Raw genomic sequence first — 22688 nt, forward strand, 5'->3', positions numbered from 1 at the left:
TTAAGTTAAATTTCAAAATGTATATTTAAGTTAATATAAAGTTATATTTTTATGAGAAAGCTCTTCAATTTTAAGAGCTGGCAAATAATCAGCTTTCAGCACCATGTGATTTAAACTTTTAAAAAGTCTTACCTGTCTTGTCTTCTGATATATAAGGACAGTAGTTCTGAAATATTTCTCTTTTCCTATCTTCCATACTACTTTATTAAAATTATTTAATTAACTGTTAATTATATCTTTAATGGTTCATACTTTCTTTAATGGTTATTATTTATTGAGATTTTCCACAATATTTTACCAGTGCTGACTTTTGCTTCACATATCCTACTTGTTTTGTCCCCCTGGATTCTTGGTTCTATTCTTTTTTTGCTGAAGTTCAATTTTAAGTAATTCTTTCAAGGATGTGAACTTCTAGTTCTGTTTTTGAACTCATCCACACTTTTTAATCTTGCTCCAGATGTTTTTAGAATACTAGTTTAATGGTTATGGTTATGTAGTAACCTAAATATGTTCCATTGATTTCTGCACTGTGTTGTTTCTCTGAAAGTATACTTAGTTTAATTGTTTGCATGTATTTTGTATCTCCCACCCCAACCTTCTGGTTATAGTTAGGATATTTGTCTTGGTTTCCCTACAGTCTCAGTATAATTTGTTTAGGAGAGTATATAGTTCGTTCATCTGGTTTAAGACTTGTTATGCTTCTTCAATCTGAGAGTTCATGATTTCCTCAATTTAGGCTCTTCCCCATTTTTATCTCTTTATTGTCAGTGGATCCTCTTTATTCTCCTCCTATGGAGCTCCTGTTAGACAAATGCAGGACCTTCCCATTCTGTCTCCATGTCTCTGCCGTGATGACTTCCCTTTCTATGGTCCTTCTACTACTGTCAACTGTCCTCCTCACCACTTCCTTAGCTTCACCTATTTCTAGTCTCTAATTAAACCTGTTCATTTTATTTTTACATTTCATCAAAGCTAAATCTAGCGAAATAATGTAATAGTTCCATTAGTATGATGAATTATGTTGCCTTTTCAATGATAAAGGAATATTTGCTTCCTGAGATTAATCTCATTTGATCATGACATACCATTATTTTTATAAATAGCTGATTTTTATTTTTACTAAGTATTTTTATGTCTCTGTACATGAGGAACATCAGTCTGTAATTTTCTCTTTTTTTGTAAAATCTTTGTCTGGTTTGGTGATTATTAGGTGAAGCTGGACCTCTAAAATTACCTGGAAATGTCCCTATTTCTATTTTCTGAAATAACTAACATAAAATTAGTGTGATTTCTTCCTAGAGTGGTTGATAAAATTCAACAGTGAAACCATCTAAATCTGAAGTTTTCAGTGTGGGAGATTTTTAGTAAGAAAAATTAAATTTCTTTAAGAAATAGAATGTATTCATATATTCTAGCTCACTTAGTATTAAATCTGATAAATTATATTTTTAAAAGAACTTTTTCATTTAACATAAGATGTTTAGGTAATTGGCATATGATAGTTCATAATATTCCTTTTTTTAAGAATCAGTAATAATAAGCCCTCTTTAACTTCCTATATTCATGTCATGCATTCTCTCTGTTTCTTGATCATACTAGTGAACAGTCAATCACTTTTGTTTATCTTTTCAAAGAAATGGCTTTTGGCTTTTTAAATTTCTCTCATATCTTCTTTATTTTTCATCGATTTCTAGTTTTATGTTTTAAATCTTTGCTCTTATTTTTTATTTAATTTAAACATACAAGTTTCTTAAGACCGAAATTTATATCATTAATTTTAGGCCTCTCTTCTTTTCTAATATAAGCATAAAAGGCCATTTTTTCCCCTCTTTGCAGAGTCTTAAATGCATCATGATGCATTTAATGCAATAATTTAATAAATGCATCAAATGCATGATGGACTTTATTTTCATCATCATTCACTTTAAAATATTTTCTAATCTCTTCTGTCAATTTTAATTTGACCCATAAATTGTTTAGAAGTTGGTTTTTAATTTTAAAATATTTGATATTTCCTAGACATTTTATGGTCACTTATTTTTAATATAACTCTGTGGTGGATGGAGAAAACATGTGGAATTATTTTAATTCTTTTAAATGTATTAAGACTTGTTTTATGCTCCAGCATGACTGTGGTAAATATACTATGTGCATCTGATATATTTTCCTTCATTTACTTTCAGACTGCTTGTATCTTTATATTGCAAGTGTACCTCTTGTAGATGGCATATAGTTGTATCTTGCCTTTTTATCCATTCTGATAATCTCTACTTTTCATTTGGAATGCTTAGTATATTAATATTTAATGCAACTATTGATATAGTTGGATTAGATGCACCCATTATTGTTTCCTGTTTGCTTCTATGTTTCTGCTCCTCTGTTTTCTGCCTTTGTTGAATTATTTAAATGTGTGGACTTTCTTCAGAATTCCAGTTTAAGTCATTAATTGGCTCTGTAACTGTACATCTATATATTACATTTTAGTGGTTGCCTTAAAGATTACAATAGACATCTTTAACTTCTCATAGCCCACTTAGAGCTAATATATATAGTACCACTTTATATAGTGTACAAACATTACAACCATAAGCCCATTTACCGTACCCTGTCATTCCTTATTCTATAGTTGTCACGTGTATTACATTTACATTTATAATAAGATTCAGAAAATAATGTCATGCTTTTTGTTTTAAACAGTAATATGTACTTTAAAGAAATTAAAAGGAAAAAGTAGTCTTTAATTACTCAGGATTTCTTTTAGTGCACAACTGTTGACAGTACATGTGTTCATTTTGCTTTACTTGAAAATGTCTTTATCTAGACTTAATATAATCAGTATATTTTGGCCCTCAAATATATCTATATTGTAATCCCTGGAAACTGCATGTTACCTTACATAGAAAAGGGTAATTCAGGTTGCAGATGAAATTCAAGTTGCTAATCAGGTGACTCTGACGTAGGAAAATTGTCCTAGACATCAGATGGGGACAATTTAATCCTCAAGTCCATAATGTAGGCAACCAGGCAGATATATAGGTGAAAGTGATTCTGTGTGATGAGAAAATAACTTGGCCTGTCATTGCTGGCTTTGATGATGAAGAGTCTCCATGAGCCAAGAATGGGGGTGGCTTCTAGAAGCTGAAAAAGGCAATATGGATTCTACCTGAAAGCTTCTAGAAGGAACATAACCCTGCTAAGATCTTGATTTTAACCCAATGAGACCTATTTTTGACTTCTGACCTCCAAAACTGTAAAATAAATATGTATTGGTTAAGCCACTAAATTTATGTGAGTTTGTTATAGCAGCAATAGAAGACTAATTCAGCCTAGGTTCTTGAAGGATAGATTTTTCTAGATGTACTATTCCAGTGTGATGGTTGGTGTCTATCGATAAGCTTCCCTTTCCTCTGTATTAAAATTCCAGTCCTTGTGTTCTCTGGCTTTGGCCAAATCCTGTTTCATTCCTCATTTCTACAGTAAAAGAAATCCACTTTTACCTGGACCTGTGATCTTGGATTAGAGATAACCCTTTCACAATTCCTTTGCAACTAGAGTATACTAAGTTCTGCCAGTATGATTTAAAGGGCTATGTGCATCCTCTGGGACAAGTCCATAAAAGGAGAAGGATGTCCCCATTTGACCTTTCTTCTAGCCTGAATCTTAGGATGTACCCAATAGAATGAGTCCAGGAAATTGTCATGGAAGAGGATTACAGGCTAGTCTAAGACTCATGGATTGTTATGCAAAGGAGAAATAAACTTCCATGGTGTTCCAGCCATACTATATTTGGGTCTCTGTTACCCATGGCTACACCTATGAAAAATTTAATGTAAGCTCACACATATTTTTTAGAATTGGATTTCCCATCCCTTTCTAGCACATGGATCTTTCTCTCTCTCTTCTTGCTTTTGAACTTAGCTATGTATTAATTTTAAAATATATTTTGTATTTCAATGTATTTGAAGGCAACAGGGAGAGTTTATGGAAACAGTTCAATCTTTGACAGTTTTGGAAGTATGCTTCTTAATCCTGAATTTCCGAATTGTTGCAGTTAGAATAGCAATGCTGTAGGCATTACTAACACATTACCTCCTGTCAGATAAATTAGAAACTACAAAATATGTTACAATATTAACATAATTGCTTTATCCATTGGAATTTACTGATGTATCAGTTTTTCATTTAATTTGTTTTGGTTTAATTGATTACGTAGAGGCTTAAACTTTGAGTGATGGTCTTTAGTTTTACTTTTATATATTTTTACATATTTTTATTGAGGTACTATTTACATAGAGTGAAATGGATAGGGTTTTATTATACAATTTGATTGGTTTGACTTAATTTAGAAACTCATGTAACCGATATCTCAGTCAAAATATAGAATATTTTTGTCATCTCCCCAAATTACTTCATTTTTTTCCTTCCCATCTTCATCCCACAGGCAGCCACTATGATGTTTCTTTTCTCATGACCTATTGTTGCCTGCTCTTTACCTTTGTGTAATTTTAATCATGAAGTATACATTCTTTTGAGTCTGTCTTCTTTTGATCCTTTCAATATTTTTGAGATTCTTGCATGTTTTGGTGTATACCAATGGCTCACTTTTTAAAATTGAATACTATTCCATTCTATGATCAACTAATCCATTTTCCTTTTGATGGATTTTTTGTGTGTGTACTTTGTGTATTCCTGCACACATCTTTTTGTGGACAGAGGCTTTGATTTTATTGGGTAAATCCTTGAAAACAGATTTACTGAGTCAGGTATAGATATGTTTCACTTTATAATTTACTATGCCAAAAGGTCTGAAAGGTCCAGTTGCTCTTTGTCCTCACCATCATGTGATGTTGTCAAGAGTCTTTTTTTATTTGAAAATGTTTTATTTAAAATTATACACATATTTAAAAAGACTGGGGCAAAGATTTGTTTATTTGCTTCCTTTAAAAATCATACTAGCTCCTCCAACTAGATGGTTTTCAACATCTTAATTTTAGACATTCTAGTGCATATTTAGTGGTATTTCATTTTGGTTTTTATTGCATTTCCCTTATGACTGATAATATTGAGCATCTTTTCATGTGGTCATTGGCCAGGTATATGTCTTCATTTACCTCCGGCTCACATTTTGATTTCATTTTCTTTCATATTGTCTTTTGAAGAGCAGTCTTTAATTTTAATAAAACTCTATTTTTTCTAAAGATAGTGATTTTGATGTCCTCTATAAGAAATTTTTTGCGAATCAAGGTTGCAGATACTTTACCTTATATTTTGTTTTAGAAGCTACTGTATTCATTTTTTCAAGATAGTTTCAGCTTTCCAAATCATTTACAACTTAATATAAATTTCAGAGACAAAATAACTGTACAAAAAAGGCAAGAATAATTATGTAAAGGAAAATCTCCAAGTAGTTGTGAATTGGAGATTAATTTCAATATTAGTATCTTTAAAAATACTGAGTTTCTCATTCCATGAACATGATATATCTCTCCATTTATTCAGATCGTTGTCTCAGCATTTTGAAGTAGGTCTAGTGTAGAGTTTTGAACATCCATTATTAAATTTATCTGTAAGTATAATGATTTTTTAAATGTTATTTTAGTAGTATTTTTATAATTCCATTTTCCAATTTCTAGTCACTAGAATAAAGAACTGTATTCTTTTAAGTACACTGGCCTTCAATCATTGACTGAGATAATTATATACATTTTTCAACATTCTGATAATACAGTAAATAATATTCAATGATTTTTTAATGGCAAGCTAATCTTGCAATCCTGGGATAATCCCCACTTAGTGATGATATATTATCCTTTTTATATATTGCCAATCCAAGAAAATTTTTCTTAAGGACTGTCTTGAATGTTCATGGGCCCTTTAGATTGTAATTTTTCATTGCACTATATTTTTCATATTTTTGTGTCAGGGTTCTTTTATTCTCAATTATATTCTTTGGATAATATGATGTTATTTCTCCATTAAATATTTTATTTTATTCATCAGTAAAACTATCTATGCCTGGAGTTTTCTCTGTAGAATGTGTTCTGATAATTAATTGAACTAGTTAAATAGAGGTTTCTCAGATTTTCTTCTTGTGTAAGTTTTACTAAGTTGTATTTTCAAGGAATTTGTTCATTTTACCTAGTTGTCAACTTTGTTGTTGTAAAACTGTTTATAATTAATTTAAAAAATAAATTGTATTGAGGTATAATATACTTGCAATGAATTGAATCCATTAACATGTACAATTTGATAATATCGTACAGTTGTGTACCCTCATGAAACCACAACAGCCAAGATGTGGTTCATTTTGGGTTTTATTGCATTTACTTTGCCAAAAGATTTCTCATGCCCCTTTGCTATCTTTATCTCTCTCTGCCCCCACTTTTTGTCACTCTAAATTGGCTTACATATTTAGAATTTTACTTAAATAGAATCAGTTGATATATAATATTTTGTTTCTGGCTAGTTTCACCGAGTAGAGTGAGTTTGAGATTCATCTTGTTGCATGTATCAACAGTTTGATCTTTTTTATTGTTGACTACTATTCTATTGTATGGATATGCCACATTTTTTCATACTTTAATGTGCACATGAACATTTTAAATTTGTTTCCACTATTTAGTTATTATGAATAAAGCTGCACTGAACACTTATGTCCAAGTCTTTGTATGAACATATATTTAAATTTGTTTTTGGTAAACATCTTGTAGTAGAATGGCTGGATCACATCATAGATATATGTTGACCTTTGAAACAAAGTGATAAAGAGTTTCCAGAGTAGTTGTACCATTCTGCATTCCCATTGGCAGTGTGTGAGAGTTCCAGTGTTCTGTATTCTTATCAACACTTGGAATTTTCAGTCATTTTAATTTTAGCTATTGTCTGGATATGTTGTATTTTAAATTGTTTTTCACTAATGACTCAACATATTGAGCATCTTTTCATGTGTTACTTAGTCATTCTTTTATTTTTTTGTGAAGTGTCTGGAAGGATATTTTAGGCATCTTTTATTTTGGTTGTTCATCTTGTTATTATAAGATGTCTTTATATGTTTTAGATACCAGTCTTTTATCAGATATGTGATTTTGAATATTTTCCCCATTCTGTGGTTTGCTGTTTCATTTTCTTAATGTTGTCTTTTGAAAATCTAAGTATTTCAAAAGGTTTTATAATCTTAATTTTATATTGAGGCGTTTTACCCATTTCAGGTTTATTTCTTATATATGTTGATGCAGCAAAACTTGATGTTTTTTCATAAGGATATCCAGTTGTTTCAGTCATTTGTTGAAAGATTTACTTCACTGAAATGCCTTGGCACATTTAAAAAAATCAGATGGCGATGGATGGTGGCTCTATTCCAGGACTATTATGCCTCAACTGTATATGTTGATCATTTTGCCAATTGCTACTGATTATTGTAGTTTGGTGGCAAGACTTGAAATTAAGTAGCATAAATCATCCAACTTTATTCTTTTTATTCAAAATTGTTTTAGCCATTTTAGATTTTGCATTTTATGCAGATTTTCTAATTAGCTTGTAAATTTCTACAAAAGAGTTCCCTAAAATTTTGATAGTGTTTGCATTGCATCTATAGATCAACTGGGGAAACATTAATATATTAACAATAATGTCTCACAGTCCATGAACCTGGTTTGCTTTCCACTTATTTAGTTCTTTAGTTTATTTTACCATATACTGTATATACTATACTATACTATAGGTGATATACTACAGTTTCCAGTGACAAAAATATGCATGTTTCATTAAATCCTATTTGGTTTTGTCAATATTGTAAGTGGAATCCTTTAAACTCTCATTTTCCTATTGTTTACTTCTGATATGTAAAAATACAATTAATTTTTATATATTTTAACAATAAACCTATGCCTTTGATAAATTTTACTATTACTTCTAGTAGTTGCTTTGTAGATTTCTGAGGATTTTCGATAAATATGTCATCTCTATATAGAGATGAATTTGCTTCTTCCTTTCTAATATTTGTGACCTCTATTTATTTTTCTTGCCTTTCTGCAATAGCTGTCTCCTCCATTAAATGGCAAATAAAATGATAAGAGCGTGCATGCACTTTTTTCTTACTTCTGACTTTAGGGAAAAAGCATTCAATCTTTTATCGTCAGGTATTATTTCAGCCTTAAGATTTTCACAGATGCTCCATATCAGATTAAGGAAGTTCCCCTCTAAATCTAATTTGGTGAGTGAGTTTTGACCATAAATGAATACTGACTTTTTCCCTCTTCTTAAGAACTAGTTATTTTTTATTCTTGGCTTGTTTATTTTATAAAGAACTTTTCAAATTTCACAAAAATACAGCTAGAATATTTATTTGAATAGCACTGAAAATATAGATCAACTTAAGAAGGTCTACAGATTTTTTTAACAAAATATTGAGTGTTATAATCATATAATAATATATTTCTCTATATATTTAGATGTTTTAAAATTTCTCTCAATACATTTACTAATTTTACCACAGGGTACTTGAATATTTTTTGTTAGATACATTACTCAATATTGGTAGCTTTGAATCAACTTTAAATACTTTAAACTTTAAAAAAAAATTTCTGTTTCTCAGTGATATTTAGAATTCAATTAATGAAGTTACAATAATATTTACTTCTAAAAACTTTACTATACCCTTTTTGAAATCTGACTGTAGATTTATTTGGATTTTTAACATACCAATCATACTATTAAGAATGATAGTTTTTTGGTTTTTTTTTTACCATTTTTACATTTGTTTGATTGGAGTGACTAGGAACTCCAGTGTAATGTTGCATAAAAAGGTGAAAGAGGATATTTTTGCCTGATATGGACTATAAAGGGAATGCTTTCAACATTTCACTGTCCAATATTAAATTTAATTAATTTAATTTACTTAATCATAGTTTTTTATTAATTTAAGGATAACGTTCAATTTTTTATCAAACTTTTTTACTATGTTGAAATGAGAATATGACTTGTCTTAATTAGTACAATTAATTATGTTCAGTGGTTTCCTATACTTAGGTAAATCTTACATTTCTGGGTAAAGTCATACCATGGTGTATTAACCATATGCTATATTGTTAGATACTAAACACGTGTGTGTCTTCAGTCTTTATCAGATACCTTTAATTATTTATTTCCAGTTTAATTCAGTTGCAATCAGAGAATATTCTTTGGATGATATCAATTCTTTTAATTTTTTTGACCTTTTTATGTCACAGAATACAACTTATCTTTGTGAACCTTCTGTGTGCATTTCAAAAAGAATTCATATTGTGCTGCTATTGTGTGGACTATATCAAGGAGGTCAAGTTAGGTGATAATTTTTCGTATCTTGCATGTCTATACTCTTTTCTGTCTATCTTTTCTATCAATTACTTAGAATGAAGTTTTGAAATCTCCAGTAATACATATGATCTGCTTTTTCAGTTCCATTGGTTTTTGCTTCAGGTATTTAAGTTCTGTTTTTAGGTGCATATACATTTTATAAATTGACCCCTGTTATCATTAGGATATAATTTATCAGGTAAAATTTCTTGTTCTGAAAACTACTTTGATATTGTTGCAACTATTTCTGTTTTCATGGACTATTTTTTGCATCGTGGCATATGTTTTTCCACTTAAACTTCTATTTATATTTAACATGGTTTTCTTATAGTCAGAATATAGTTGGGTATTGATTTTTTTATTTAACATAAAATTTTCTGACTTTCAATTTAATTGTTATATTTAATATAATAATTGACACAGTTTGGTTTATTTACTATTTGTTTCATCTGCCCTTTTTAATGTTACTTTATGTTATTTCAGATGTTTTTACTTCTTTAAACTTCATTGTATCTTCCCCTATTAGCTATTGCCTTTGAGTTATTTATTTATTTACTGGTGTTACTACTATTGCTTTGGAACTTAGACATCTTTAATTCTAGGGTTTACAGTATAATATTATATCATTTCACAAACAGTGTAAAAAAATTTAACAGCACATGCCCATTTTCATACTGAGGTACCTAGTGCTATTGTCATGAAATTTACTTCTACATATGCTATAACCCCAAAATACATTGCTACTATTGTTACTTTAAACAGTCAATGATATTTATAAAAACTTCAAAATGAAAAATAGTATTTTATATTTACCCACATACTCTTTCTGTTGACTTCAATTACACTACATTGTATAAACTTAAATTTCCACATACATTATTTTCTTCTGTATAAAGAACTTCTTTCAGGTCTGTTGGCAATGAAGTCTTTCAGTTTCATTTTCCTGAAAATGTCTCTATTTTGCTTTTCTTTTGTAATTTTTATTTATGGTTAAGATATTCACAATTGACTATTATTTTAATATTTAAAATGTGTCTCCATTACCTTCTGGCTTGCAAAGATTCTGACAAAGAGCCTGCTTTCATTCTTATATGTGTCCCTCTGTGCATAATGTTTTTTGACTCAAGCTGTTTTAAGAAGTTCTCTTTATCACCGTTTTTCAACAAAGTAATTTATGTTCATAGTTTTACCTTTATACAGCTGGGCATTTGTTGAACTTCTTGGATCTGCAGATTTGTTATTTTCATCAGTTGGAAACAATTTGGCCATTATTCCCCAAAATATTTTTCTGACTTCCCTTTTATTCTGGGACTCCAATTACATGTATGTTAAACAGCTGTTTGTCCAGATATATTGTCCCACAGCTAACTGATGCTTTATTAATTTTATCTCTGTATTTCATTGTGAATAGTTTCCATTGCTACATCTTCAATTTCAGTGACCTCTTATCCTGCAGTGTCTGATTTGCCTTTAAAACAATCCTTTTATCTTTCATTTTAGATAGTGTGCTTTTCATGTCAAGAAGTCCTTTTGAGTCTTGTTTATGTCACCCATTTTCCTCATCATCATGGCTGTGACTTTCTTTACTATCCTGAATATATACGGAACACATCTGCAATAGCTGTTTGAACATATCCTATCTACTTGTTTCTTCATGTCCATCACTTCTGGATCTCGTATTACACAATTATTTTTTCTCCTGATTATAGGTAAAATTTTCCTACTTCTTTGCACAAAAATTAATTTCATTTTAAATACCCATTTCAGGTTTTAGGTTGTTGGTTTGTAAAATTTATTTTATTCTTAGATTTACTGAAGAAAATCCCTCTCCAAATTCAACTAAAGCAGCAGAAAATTGTAATAGATTTTTTTTCAGAACAAAGTTGAGTAATTGAAATCAGTTACAGTTGCAACTGATGCTTTTGATGGTTTGGGCAAGTCCAGAGAAAGCTTTAGGGTAGGGCTAATGAAGCCTGACTATATTCTGAACATTCTGCTTGATGTCCTGGGTATAGCAATGTTCCTTCATTCTAGTTGGTGGGGATATGAACCATTCCCTTCCTTTTATGAGCTTCAAATAATGAACAGGTCGGTCCTCTACAGGTTGTTTTTTTTCTCCAGCTTCAGCAGTTTTCTCATCAGTGCACAGATCAGTGCTCAAAGAACTGCACATTCTCTTCTCCAGATCTCAAGAGCCCTCACTCTGTATCTCCTTCCTCTGAAGATTCTGGGTGTGTTAGCCTCCAGAAAGCCAGTTAATATCTCCTTGCTACTCTCTAACAGTGTAAAGATCTGTATGGATTTCCCTTTCCTGGACTGTGGCTTAGAAACTGCCTCTAAGTAGTAAGCTGGTGAAATTGTAGAATTCCCATTGTCACTTCCCCTCTGTAAAGATATTCCTTCACTGTCTATTGTCCAATGTCTGAGAACCACTATTTATCATAATTTGTCCAGTTTTGTATCTGTTTAGGGCAGGAAAGTAAATTGAGGGTGTGTTACAATGTATCCCCTACTTCATTAATTTCTTCCCTTATCTTTTTTATTCCTCTTTTTGTACTTTCTTTTGGTTTAATATTCTCGCTTTTGGAAGAGATTTTCATTCACCAGGAAGGATGCTACTGGCTCCTAGTGGGTAGAAGTCAGGGCACTGCCAATCATCCCACATGACCTGAAGTAACCCCCATTTCAGAGGATTGTCCAGCCCACAATGTTAACTTGTTCCAAGGTGGAGAGATCTTAGTTTAATATATTACTTACCCTGTATTGTTCCACTTTTCTTCTTCAGGGACTACAATTAAATGTATACTGTTTCTTCTGAGTCTATCTTCTATCTCAGCCACTTACACTCAAATATTTTTAACTAATTCTTTATCCCCATTTTCTTCTTCTCTTGGATGCTTTCTTGCCTTTCCACAATGCCCCTTTGTAAATTTTATTTTGGTCTCCTTTCCCTTGGGCACCATGTAATTAAGTTTAATTTCTGAATGGATTTCATTTTTTCCACTGTCACATTCATTTGTATTAGTTTTTGAATTTATATATGAAGTCAGTTTGTCATGTCCTCAAAATCTTGTTTGAAGATATGTAATTCAGTTTAGAGTTTTATATTACATTTTCTGCTGTTTTAGTTGAATTTGGAGAGGGATTTTTTTCAGTAAGTATATTTTTATTCTTATTTTCTGTTTTATTACAGCCTGAGTAGATTTATGCAGTTTTTTCCAAGTCATTTTATGCATTTGGTGTGGTTTACGATATTCTCGGGTCAGTGGTGCCATCCTCTGTCAGTGCTGTAAAGTACAGGAGTTTCTCTGATGAAATATTTTCTTCTCTTAGTTGATTGTTACCAGAGGGGTTGTGTGACCTCCAGTTAATTCATTCTTTTCTTCTTTCAGGATCTTAAATTTTCCTCTTCCTTCACCACCCACCCTCAAAAGGGTGGCTTTCTTCCCTTTTAAATTTCTCCTGCTATACAATAATGCCTTTCAAAGACTGCTGCCTCAAATCATGGGTGCTTTTAGCTTCTTTTCTGTAGACTTTAAGTTTATTTTATCCTTCTATCAGTGGTTTTTAGATCAGTCCTACACCGGCTTCTCTCCACCATGTAATTTTTGCAAGGTTGTATTCATTTACCAAAGAAGGTTTCTGTTGAGAGCTTGACTGTATATGACTTGTTAGGTTTTTATTTTATTTTTATTTTTTTTAACCTGTAGTAATTTGAAGCTTAGTATTTCTCTGTCTTCCATTTGCTTTGAAAGTATGGATTTTGTACACCATTTTTTGTCTTTTTCTGCATTGTTTCTGATGTTGTGGGGGGAACAGTTCTATACAGCCACCATTGTACTGGGATCTCCAAAAGTTATCTTTTGTTTTTCTTGATTGGCATTGGCAGATATTTATCATTTTTTTCAATGAACAACTTGAGGCATTGATGATTTTTTAAAATAAATGGGGTTTCCATTTCCTTCATTTCTTATCTTAAATTTATTATATCCTTCCTTCAACTTAAAAAAATTGACTTTGCCAATTTTTTCTAACTTCTTGAGATGGATGCTTGCTTAATTTTTGAACTTTCAGGTTTCTGTCTCTTATAACATATTTACTTATTATTATATTTTTTCCTTCAGGAATCATTATAGTTGCATTTCATACTTTTGCTAGAATATTTTTATTATCATTCAGTTTGAGATATTTTTTAGTTTCTTTTATGATTTCTTTTTTGGCCCATGACTGATTTGTAAATATATTTTCACATTTCTAAATACATGATATTCTTGGGTGTTTTGATGTGTCATAATTGGCAACATACTCTGTATGATTTAAAATATTTGAAAGTTTTTGAGATTTATTTTATGGCACAGTATGTGATAATTTTTATAAATGGTCCTTGAAAAATGGTATTTTTCTGTATATCTATTAGGCCAATTTAATTGTGCTATTTTATTCTACTATATATAGTTCTGTGTATATTATATCCTCCAATGTCCAGTTTTCCTGTTAATTGGCATACAGTTATGATGACTTCTATCAGCAAGAATCATTAGTAGATATTTCAGTGCCTTTACAGATAAAAACATACGTTTAGCATGGAAGGAACCCAAATCAGCACAATATTGTTAGTTTTATATCCTACTAATAAATATTAAATCTTTGGCAAATCAACTGCTGCTACATCATCAATATAATTTCACAGATTTTATGAAAATCACTTATAAATGTAGTAAGAATAAGATCTGTGTCAGACAAATGAATAAAACCATGGATTTAATGTCAAAGGAGGCATGTAGGAATGCAAGATCACATCAATTTTTCATTTCTTAAAAGTATTCTCATTTAAAGTTGACAACAGTTCATTCAAAATATTTTAGATTGTGAAGTTCTCAGCAATTCACAGAATCTGTCACAATCACCTGCTTCCTGTGGATGCATTGCTAAGGTTGTTGGACAATGTGTCCATGAGATTGGTCTCTCTCTTGTGGGGACAAAGATTCTGAAATCTGTCTGTTTTCATTGTTCTCCATCAGGGCGACAACTAGTTCTTATCCTGTGTCTAATCTCTAGCAGCATCTGAAATTTATGCCCCCTCATTTTCTGGTGGTACATATTTGTGCTCATCATCATCTTGGTATATAATATCATTGGTGTCATGATATCATCTTTCATTGGAATCTGGATGTTTCTCAAAAACACCATCTCCTCCACTTTCTGGTTAGTCTTGTAAACTGCCACTCCTGTGTATTATGTATCTTGAATTTCCTTACAAAACGTTTCAGTTTCCAGATCCTCAAACTTCTCATCTGTCACTTCCTGAAGGTAAACCTTCATTTATTCTCTTGCTGGTGCATCTTCTTTCTATTTCTGTCCTCTGCATGTTGTGTGTGTACTATTTCATAGAGAAAGACAAAATTTGCTCTTTGACTTCATCTTTAATTTTCTTGGAATCTGATTTAATAGACCCTTTACTACTAATTGTTAGGTATTTCTGACAAAACTAATGGCACTGAAGGAGATTCTTCTTCGTGTCTTAATACTTTATCATCATTCACATTAAGATCTTCCATAATTCACCATCATAAATGCCTCAATTTCCTAGAATTTCTTCATATTACACAAGACCTAACAAAAGAGGACTACTGATGTCCAGATTCCAAACAATTCAATTGCCATAACTATGTGAAAAAAATAAATAACTTTCAAGAATTTCCTTTTCTTTCAATTCTTGTGTTTTCCATGTTTTGTTTCTCTCTTGAGAATTCTGCTGCCATCTTTCTTGGTGCTGGGGCTGTCCCTGCAACAACCGCTATTGCTGTCACATTTGGTTTACTTGTATGGAACCATAACTAACTTCCAATGTACAGCAGAAAATGTGAAGAGATGCCTCAGGGAACCCCAGCAATAAACATGGCAGTAGATATAATAATTGTATCTTCACGTATTGCCTCTGTCCTCTTCTTCTATACACCCTGCATTCCAAGTAAGCATGTTCTTTTTCACTGTGTCCTCTACTTCTTACTCTCACTTTGGTATTTTACACCTGTTTTGTATGTTTGTGCTTCATCATGAATGGTTTCTTTTCATTTGCTACCAGTTCTCCAATTCTCTCTTCAACTGTGTCAGATCTGCCACTGCACCCATTTACCATATTCTTTGTTTATTATATTTTTGAGTTACAGAACATTTCCCCAGTTTTTTATTTAATGTTTTATAATTTTTAATTTCTTTACATATATTTTGAGCTCATCTTTTTTCTCCTTGAACATATTCTGCACATTTTCAATCCAGAAATAATTTGTTTCTTTTTGTTTTCTGTCATTTCTGCTGATTCTCACTCATGGTGCCCTTTCTCTTCATGTAGTTCGTTGCTGCTTACTGTATGTTGAACATTACATTTTTAATACTGATGGAAATAATTAGAGGTTTTATAATATATCATATGTTCCTCCAAAGACGTTGTATTTGTGTCTGCTTGGATCCCGGAAATGATAGCAAACAAAGATCACCATAATACCAGTTCAAGACTTGAAGTTTTCTCATTTATTTGGATTAATCCAGGCCTTAGTCTATTCAAGAGCTTTTTACTACTGATCTACCCTTAATTCTAAGATATAAGCTTCCAGGTATTCAACCCTGGAGAAGTGGGTGGTTTTCAAAGGTCGATTCCTACTTTTGATCTTTATATTTACGAGATTACCAAAGCTTCAGCTCAGAGTTTCAGTTTCTGCTTTAAGAATAGCAAATTCCTATAAAGCCAAAGGGTCCTAAGTACTGGGCTTACATGTTAGAGTTTCTATCCTTTCATTGGCCCAGTACTTTCTACCTTATCAAGTATTTGATATTTTAAGAAAAAACAAATATTACTCCATTTGTTTTTCCATTGGAAGCATTGTCCCATGTTACTTACTTAGCTTCCATTACAGTGATACAGAGTAAACTTATTTTGAATTTAAATAAGTATGTTAATATCATTTGCATGACAAACATCTACTTCAGAATTCTAGTTTTAAAGTAGATAGCCAGAGAAAGCATGGAACTTTGGCATAAATATGAAGCTTATGAAAAACAAAAGACACTAATGATTTCAATTTCTTCTAATGTTCACTTTGATTTGCTCTCAAAGGATTTACCTGAGCAATGGATTCTTTGAAAAGAGTCTGCAAATAGAATAAGCTAAAGTAATAAATACAGATTTTCTTTAACCTTGCAAGAAAATTATGTATTTTATCTGAATTTAGAATAACTCAAAATAGGCCAAATTACCCCATTTCTAATGACATGATTTTCTTATAAAGAAAGACTCATAGACAAAGAAAGGCATGAACCCCTGGTGTGGTGGATGGCATCTTGAGGAAATGAAGCATCGATGCCATGTATTTTGAATGACCTTTTTGTTCAACAACATCATAGTACAACTGATGATTTTGGGAGGTCTGCTCTATCCCCCTCTGTGATACAATTAGAGAGGGCAATTGTGGAGGGAAAAGGGGAAGAGAAGAAATCAACTTGACACTATAACTGTAGATAAATTCTCAGGCAGATCAATTTTAGGAAAGCACACATATAGGAGTTACATAAATGGAAATTAATTTCTTAAAATTATTATCTTGTCTACTAACAGGCATGGGGTTCATTTTGGAGGTGATGAAAATGTTCTAAAATTAGATTGTGTTGATGGTTGCACAATTCTGTGACTATCCTAAAAAATTGAATTGAACATGTTAAGTGGGTGAATCTTACCAGGTGTGAAGTACATCTCAATAAAGCTGTTTTAAAAAAAGACCTTCTCATATCTGTGTATCACTTGTGAAGTCTTCAAGTAACTTAAATATCAAGGGTTTAGAGACTATAAAGTCCACATAGGGAAATGATTAACATTATAACCTGCAATTTATGAGGATATCTAGGTTTAAATTTTGGTCCTACATTTACTATATAGGTGGTCAAAAGGCCCTAACATCACTGGGCCACAGCTTTCTCGAATAAATGGGGATAACAACACTATCTTTTGCAGAAGCAGGGACTGAAGCAGGATTTTTGCTCAAGTAAGTAGGTGTAGTAGTGCTCTAGGTGCAGAGTAGGATAGGACAAAGAAAAGAGGCCATGAGAATGTGGTCTCAGTGGGAGACTAGCTTTAGTCTGTTCCCTTAAGGAAGTCAGCCAGTCATTGGCCAAAGTCTGAGGTGGGCAAGGTGGGACAGTATAGTTCTTCAGGATAGTAGCTGTCACCATGTAGGCCATCACTCACTGCTACCGGGAGAGGGCACCCTGGCCAGTAAAGCATGTCTGAGTTGGGCACCACCAGCATTTGCTACTCATTTGGCCCCCATAGTAGTGTTGTAGGGATGGCACAAGATAGTAGGTAACATACAATGACTGGAGGCTCCACACAGTACCTGGCACATGAGAAGTACTTTATAAATGATAGCTGTTTTCTACTGGGTATCAAATATCAAATACACTATCAATAAAATAACTTAATTATAAGTACTGTCTAATATCATCCAATAAGAAAATCTTACTGTGCATGTTGCTTCCTTGTCAAATGTATATGTGTGATTTATTGAGCATCCTTTATGAGGAGGTTGTCTAGGAGTAACTTTCAGTGGGCTTGTCCAACCTGAAAACAAAAATGCACGTGTTTGGGTTAAAAGTTCAATAGAAATTTATTTTTCCAACATAACGTTTTCCTATTATAAAGCTAAACTGTGTGATGTTAATTTATTTTTCAGTGGATATCTTGTATTTCAACGATTATCAATAATTGTCTCAACTTCATTCAGCAGTGAGAACTGAATAACTCTAGAGTTTTATATATTTATCCAATAATTCTGGATAATTATAGTGCACAATTATTTGCTACTTATTACTATTGTAAGAAACCTATTCACAGATATATGAATCTATGTATGTGTGTAGACATGTTGGGAATGTGGTGACAAAAAGTAGTTTGGTTACTAATGGATAACTCATCCAGTGGTAGATTAGAAGTCCTGTGAGACTAGCAGACTTCAACAAATATTTACTTTGCCATAAATAGAAGCAGATAAATATATAAAGATACAAAGCAGTGTTCTTGTTTTTGAGGTGCTCATGAACAAATGGAAAAGATGTATATGTAAGCAGATAAATTCAAAATAACATAGCAACTGTAATAATAGTTGAACCCTTCTTTATGTGGGAGTGCAGGGAAGAATACCTAGCCTAGCCAGATTGTGGGGAGATAGGAATATCTTCCTGAAGATAACACAACTGGGTAGTACTTGGTTAACTAAGAAAAAGTGGAAGAAGGACAGTCATTCCAGGCATGGAAACAGCATGTATAATAGCAGGCTTTCCCTGTGAAAGCATCAACATTTTTATAGGAAATTACAAAATGTCAGGTATAGCTATCTCATACAATGGCAGCCAGGAAACGGTAGAAGATCAACAATAGACGTAAGCCAGAGTCAGGACATGAAAGACCTTGAAATTAATCTCCAGATGGATTGCCCATGGAACCTTTTAATCAGAGAGATTGATAACTTTGGCAAATTGGTCTGGTTTGGACAGGAAACTAATGTAAGCAAAGACTAATGTAATGGTCACACCTCTAGTAATTTCCTCTGAGATCCTTTCTCCTACCACATGGGGGCTTCTGACTTGGTCCTTTACTTCTCAGGTTGTACCCACGAATTCATCTAACTTGGCAAAAGGTGAATTTAAAAGTTGCAATTTGGGAGCTAGGTGGATAGTACAAATGTGTTGAAGCATGGTGAGATGAAGTGTGGCAGGATAATACAGGAGCACCGTGGCCATCTGTGGATGCTACTCTGGTGGGACTGCATAAAAGATTTAAGCAGGTCTTAGGCTTAATAATGTATATGCTTTCTGGTTCAGGTGTCAGTGTGACCTCATGAATTATTTAACCTCCCTGCACCTCATTTTCCTCACCTTTAATGATTGCTTTCAGAGTTGTGAAAACTATAATTAATGTATTTCAAGGAATTGGCAGTTTCTGGCATATGGTTTAAGTGCCTGAAACATTTACTAGACATTTACTAATTGCCAATTAGTAGTTGTAGCATTATTAGTATCTGTAGTAGTAGTGGAATAATACCATTTTCAGGATGATGATGATGACTCAGTCAACACTTGACTAACTCAGGACAGAATCTGCAAAGGGGATGGCAAGGGAGAAATGGGGAGCTGGTGTGACTTATAAGGGGAAATCAGAGAGATTGGAAAGTGAGAAGTTCTCCATGTACTATTGTTGACTTTAAGGCTAGAGCAGGCCGTGTGAAGTGAGGCCATGGCCTCTAGGAGCAGAGAGTGTCTCTTGTCCATCAGAGAGCAAGGAAATGGGCATCTTAGATGCAAGGAGATGAATTCTGTCCATCTGACAGAGGCTTGGGGGGAAGTAGATTATCCCCAGACCTTGGTAAGAGCCAAGAATACCCCTTGATTTTGGCATAGTTAGGTCTTGAATAGAAAACCCAGTTGACCCTGCCCAGACTTTAGACCCACAAAATTAATTGTAAGTTAGTAAATGGATTTTTTTTAAGCTGTTAAGTTCTTGGCCCAGCAGCAAGAGAATATTAATACACAGAAGTGGGAGGTCCAGATGAAGTGAGAGGTAAAGCTGAATCTCATTTAAGTTTTGAAAATAAGGGTTATTCCATTTGTGACACAGCTGGGCTCCTGCCACAAGATGAGCTCTGTTTCCATTCCACCATTAGAGGGGAGAAAATATATTCATAAGAAAACAAAATATATAAAACTAGTAGGTTTTTTTCAAAATCTAAACTACTCTTTGAATTTAAAATACCCTTTGGTCTTCCTTGAGTTTTCTTTCTCAACATGAGTAAAGGTAGGTTAATTTTGTTGATATTTTCTAAGAACCAACTTCAAGATTAGTTAATTTTTTCTATTGTTTTCTTTTCTCTATTTTATTTTTATGCACCAAACATCTGACCTAAATATATGATGCAAATATTGATAGAATTGAGGGGAGAAATAACTCTATAATAAAAGCTGGAGACTTAAATATGATAGAACAACCAGAGAAAGATTAATAAAGAAGTAGAGGACTGGAACAACAACAATTTAACCTGAAAGACATATATAGAATCTTTTACCTAACAGAATACCCAAGCAGAAGACACATTTTTCTCAATTGCACATGGCACATTCTCTAGAATAGACTATATTGTAGCTCACAAAACAAATCTTAGAAAATTTAAAAGGATTGAAATAATACAAAGTATATTTTCTAGTCACAATGAAATGAAACTAGAGATCATTATAATAATAATTATATGGGTATATTAAGCACCATATCCATAAATAGCCAATATATCAAGGAAGAAGTCACATGGAAAATTAGAAGTTATCTTGAGAAAAATAAAAACACAATATAACAAAAGCTAAGGGACTCAGCAAAAGTTGTGAAAGAGAGAAGTTCTTTGGTATAAATAATATCAAAGAAGAAATATCTCAAATCAACAACCAAATTTATACCTTAAGAAACTGGAAAAAGAATAAACCAAACACAAAGCTAGCAGAAAGAAGGAAATAATAAAGATTAGAGATACACAAAACAGAAAAAATCAAGGAAAGCAAGAGTTAGTTTCTTTGAAAAGATCAACAAAATTGACAAAGAGTTACACTGACCCATAAAAAAAGAGAAGACTCAAATAACTAAAGTCACCAATGAAAGAAGACACATTACAACTGATTTTTGTTGGAGGTCATCAAGTGGACATGGCCACTGGTTGTGCTGTGAGCTGGGCTGGGGAAGTCATAATGTCCTCACTCCCTTCCCCTGTCCTTAGAATGTATGTTCTGCCCACCATTCTCACAGTACAATCTGTTTCAAGGATGCAGTCTTGAGTAATGTGTTGTTAAAAACCATCTGGATGGTATATGTGACTGAACTCTGTTAAAGCCTCTATATAAATGTTTAAAATTCTGGCAGGTGGGTGCAGAGATCTACTCATGCCATCCAAGACAAGCCTTGTACATATGTAAGTCACCTTGCTTATTAAATTTGTCATCTACCAATTTGGAATGGTCTGCTTCTACCTGTGTGTGCCAGGGCCAGTTTTGGACTTCACCCAGGAAACTCCTATGGTTGTGAACCAACAATTTTACAGAAATTAAAAGATTTTAAGAAAGCACTATGAACAATTGTACACCAACAAATTATATATAACCTAGGTGAAATGCACAGATTCCTAGAAACACACAACCTACCAAAATTGAATCATGAAGTAACAGAAAATATGAATAGACTTATAACTAGTAATTAGATTGACTCAGTATTCAAAAACCTCCCAAAAAAGAAAATCTCAAAACAAGATGACTTCACTGGTGAATTCTACAAAACATTGAAAGTCGAATTAACGCCAGTCCTCTTCAAGCTCTTCCAAAAAAATTGAAGAGGAGGAAACACTTCCAAGTTCCTTCTACAAGGCTGACATTACCTACAGGTAATCTACATTACCCTGACACTAAAGTCAGACAGAGACTGCAAGAAAATAAAACTGTAGACCAATAGCCCTGATGAATATGTAAAAACCCTCAAAATACTAGAAAATAGAACTAAACAGCACATTGAAAGGATTATACAGGATGACCAAGTGGGGCTTATCCTAATGTAAGGAACTGTAATTGTGCACTGTTTGTGCCAATGTAAGATGGAGCAGCTGCTATGGAAAACACGGTGGTTTCTCAGAGAAACCAATTAAGTTTGAATATTATTAGGTTAAGCTTAGAATAGTTGATTGAAATATGAGAAAGAAAGCCAACTAGGGACAAAAAGTATTGAACCCAGTTAAATATATAGACAAGGTAGGAATAGGGCAAGAAAATGGCAATATAGTCTTTTATGATCTTGTTCTATACATATATACTGAAATATATATAGAAATATACTGGTGTATGATATAGTTTTGAGATATTGTTCTTTAACACAGTATGTTAGAAATTATGCCTGTTTGGTTTGCTGAAAACTGTAAGTGCTTATCCTTTATAATTGATGATTATTTCCAGGGTCTACAAAGTTGTTGAAGGCCTAGGCCAAATTATATTGAATTCAGTCCCTGATGCAAGTGTTACTCTATTACTCTCTGAAATTGATAATAGAGAATAATAGCAGTTATTATCAATTGAATGGTTTATCAGGTTTCAGGAATTTTGCTAAGTATTTTACATGTCTTAATTCATTTAATTCTTACAACTTTATAAGAGAAGTACTATTATTGCCAATTTATGTATGAAGGAACTGAAATTCTGTCTTTAACTTTAAAATATCTAACATTTATCAGTTCATTACTTTATGTCAAATATTTTTACGTGAGTGGCAGGAACCATGGATCCCCATT

General features: G+C 32.5%; 1 protein-coding gene across 1 annotated transcript in view; it reads right to left on the reverse strand.

Moving 5' to 3' along the window:
* Positions 1–22688, reverse strand: part of SPMIP7 (sperm microtubule inner protein 7) — a 52005-nt gene that overhangs the window by 27948 nt on the left and 1369 nt on the right. Inside the window, exon 2 of the mRNA XM_036918996.2 lies at positions 17847–17944. Within this exon, the coding sequence (XP_036774891.2) occupies positions 17847–17944 (98 nt within the window). The remainder of the gene's footprint in view (positions 1–17846; positions 17945–22688) is intronic.

This window comes from Manis pentadactyla, chromosome 7, assembly GCF_030020395.1.
Source record: "Manis pentadactyla isolate mManPen7 chromosome 7, mManPen7.hap1, whole genome shotgun sequence".
In the NCBI taxonomy this organism is placed as follows: domain Eukaryota; kingdom Metazoa; phylum Chordata; class Mammalia; order Pholidota; family Manidae; genus Manis; species Manis pentadactyla.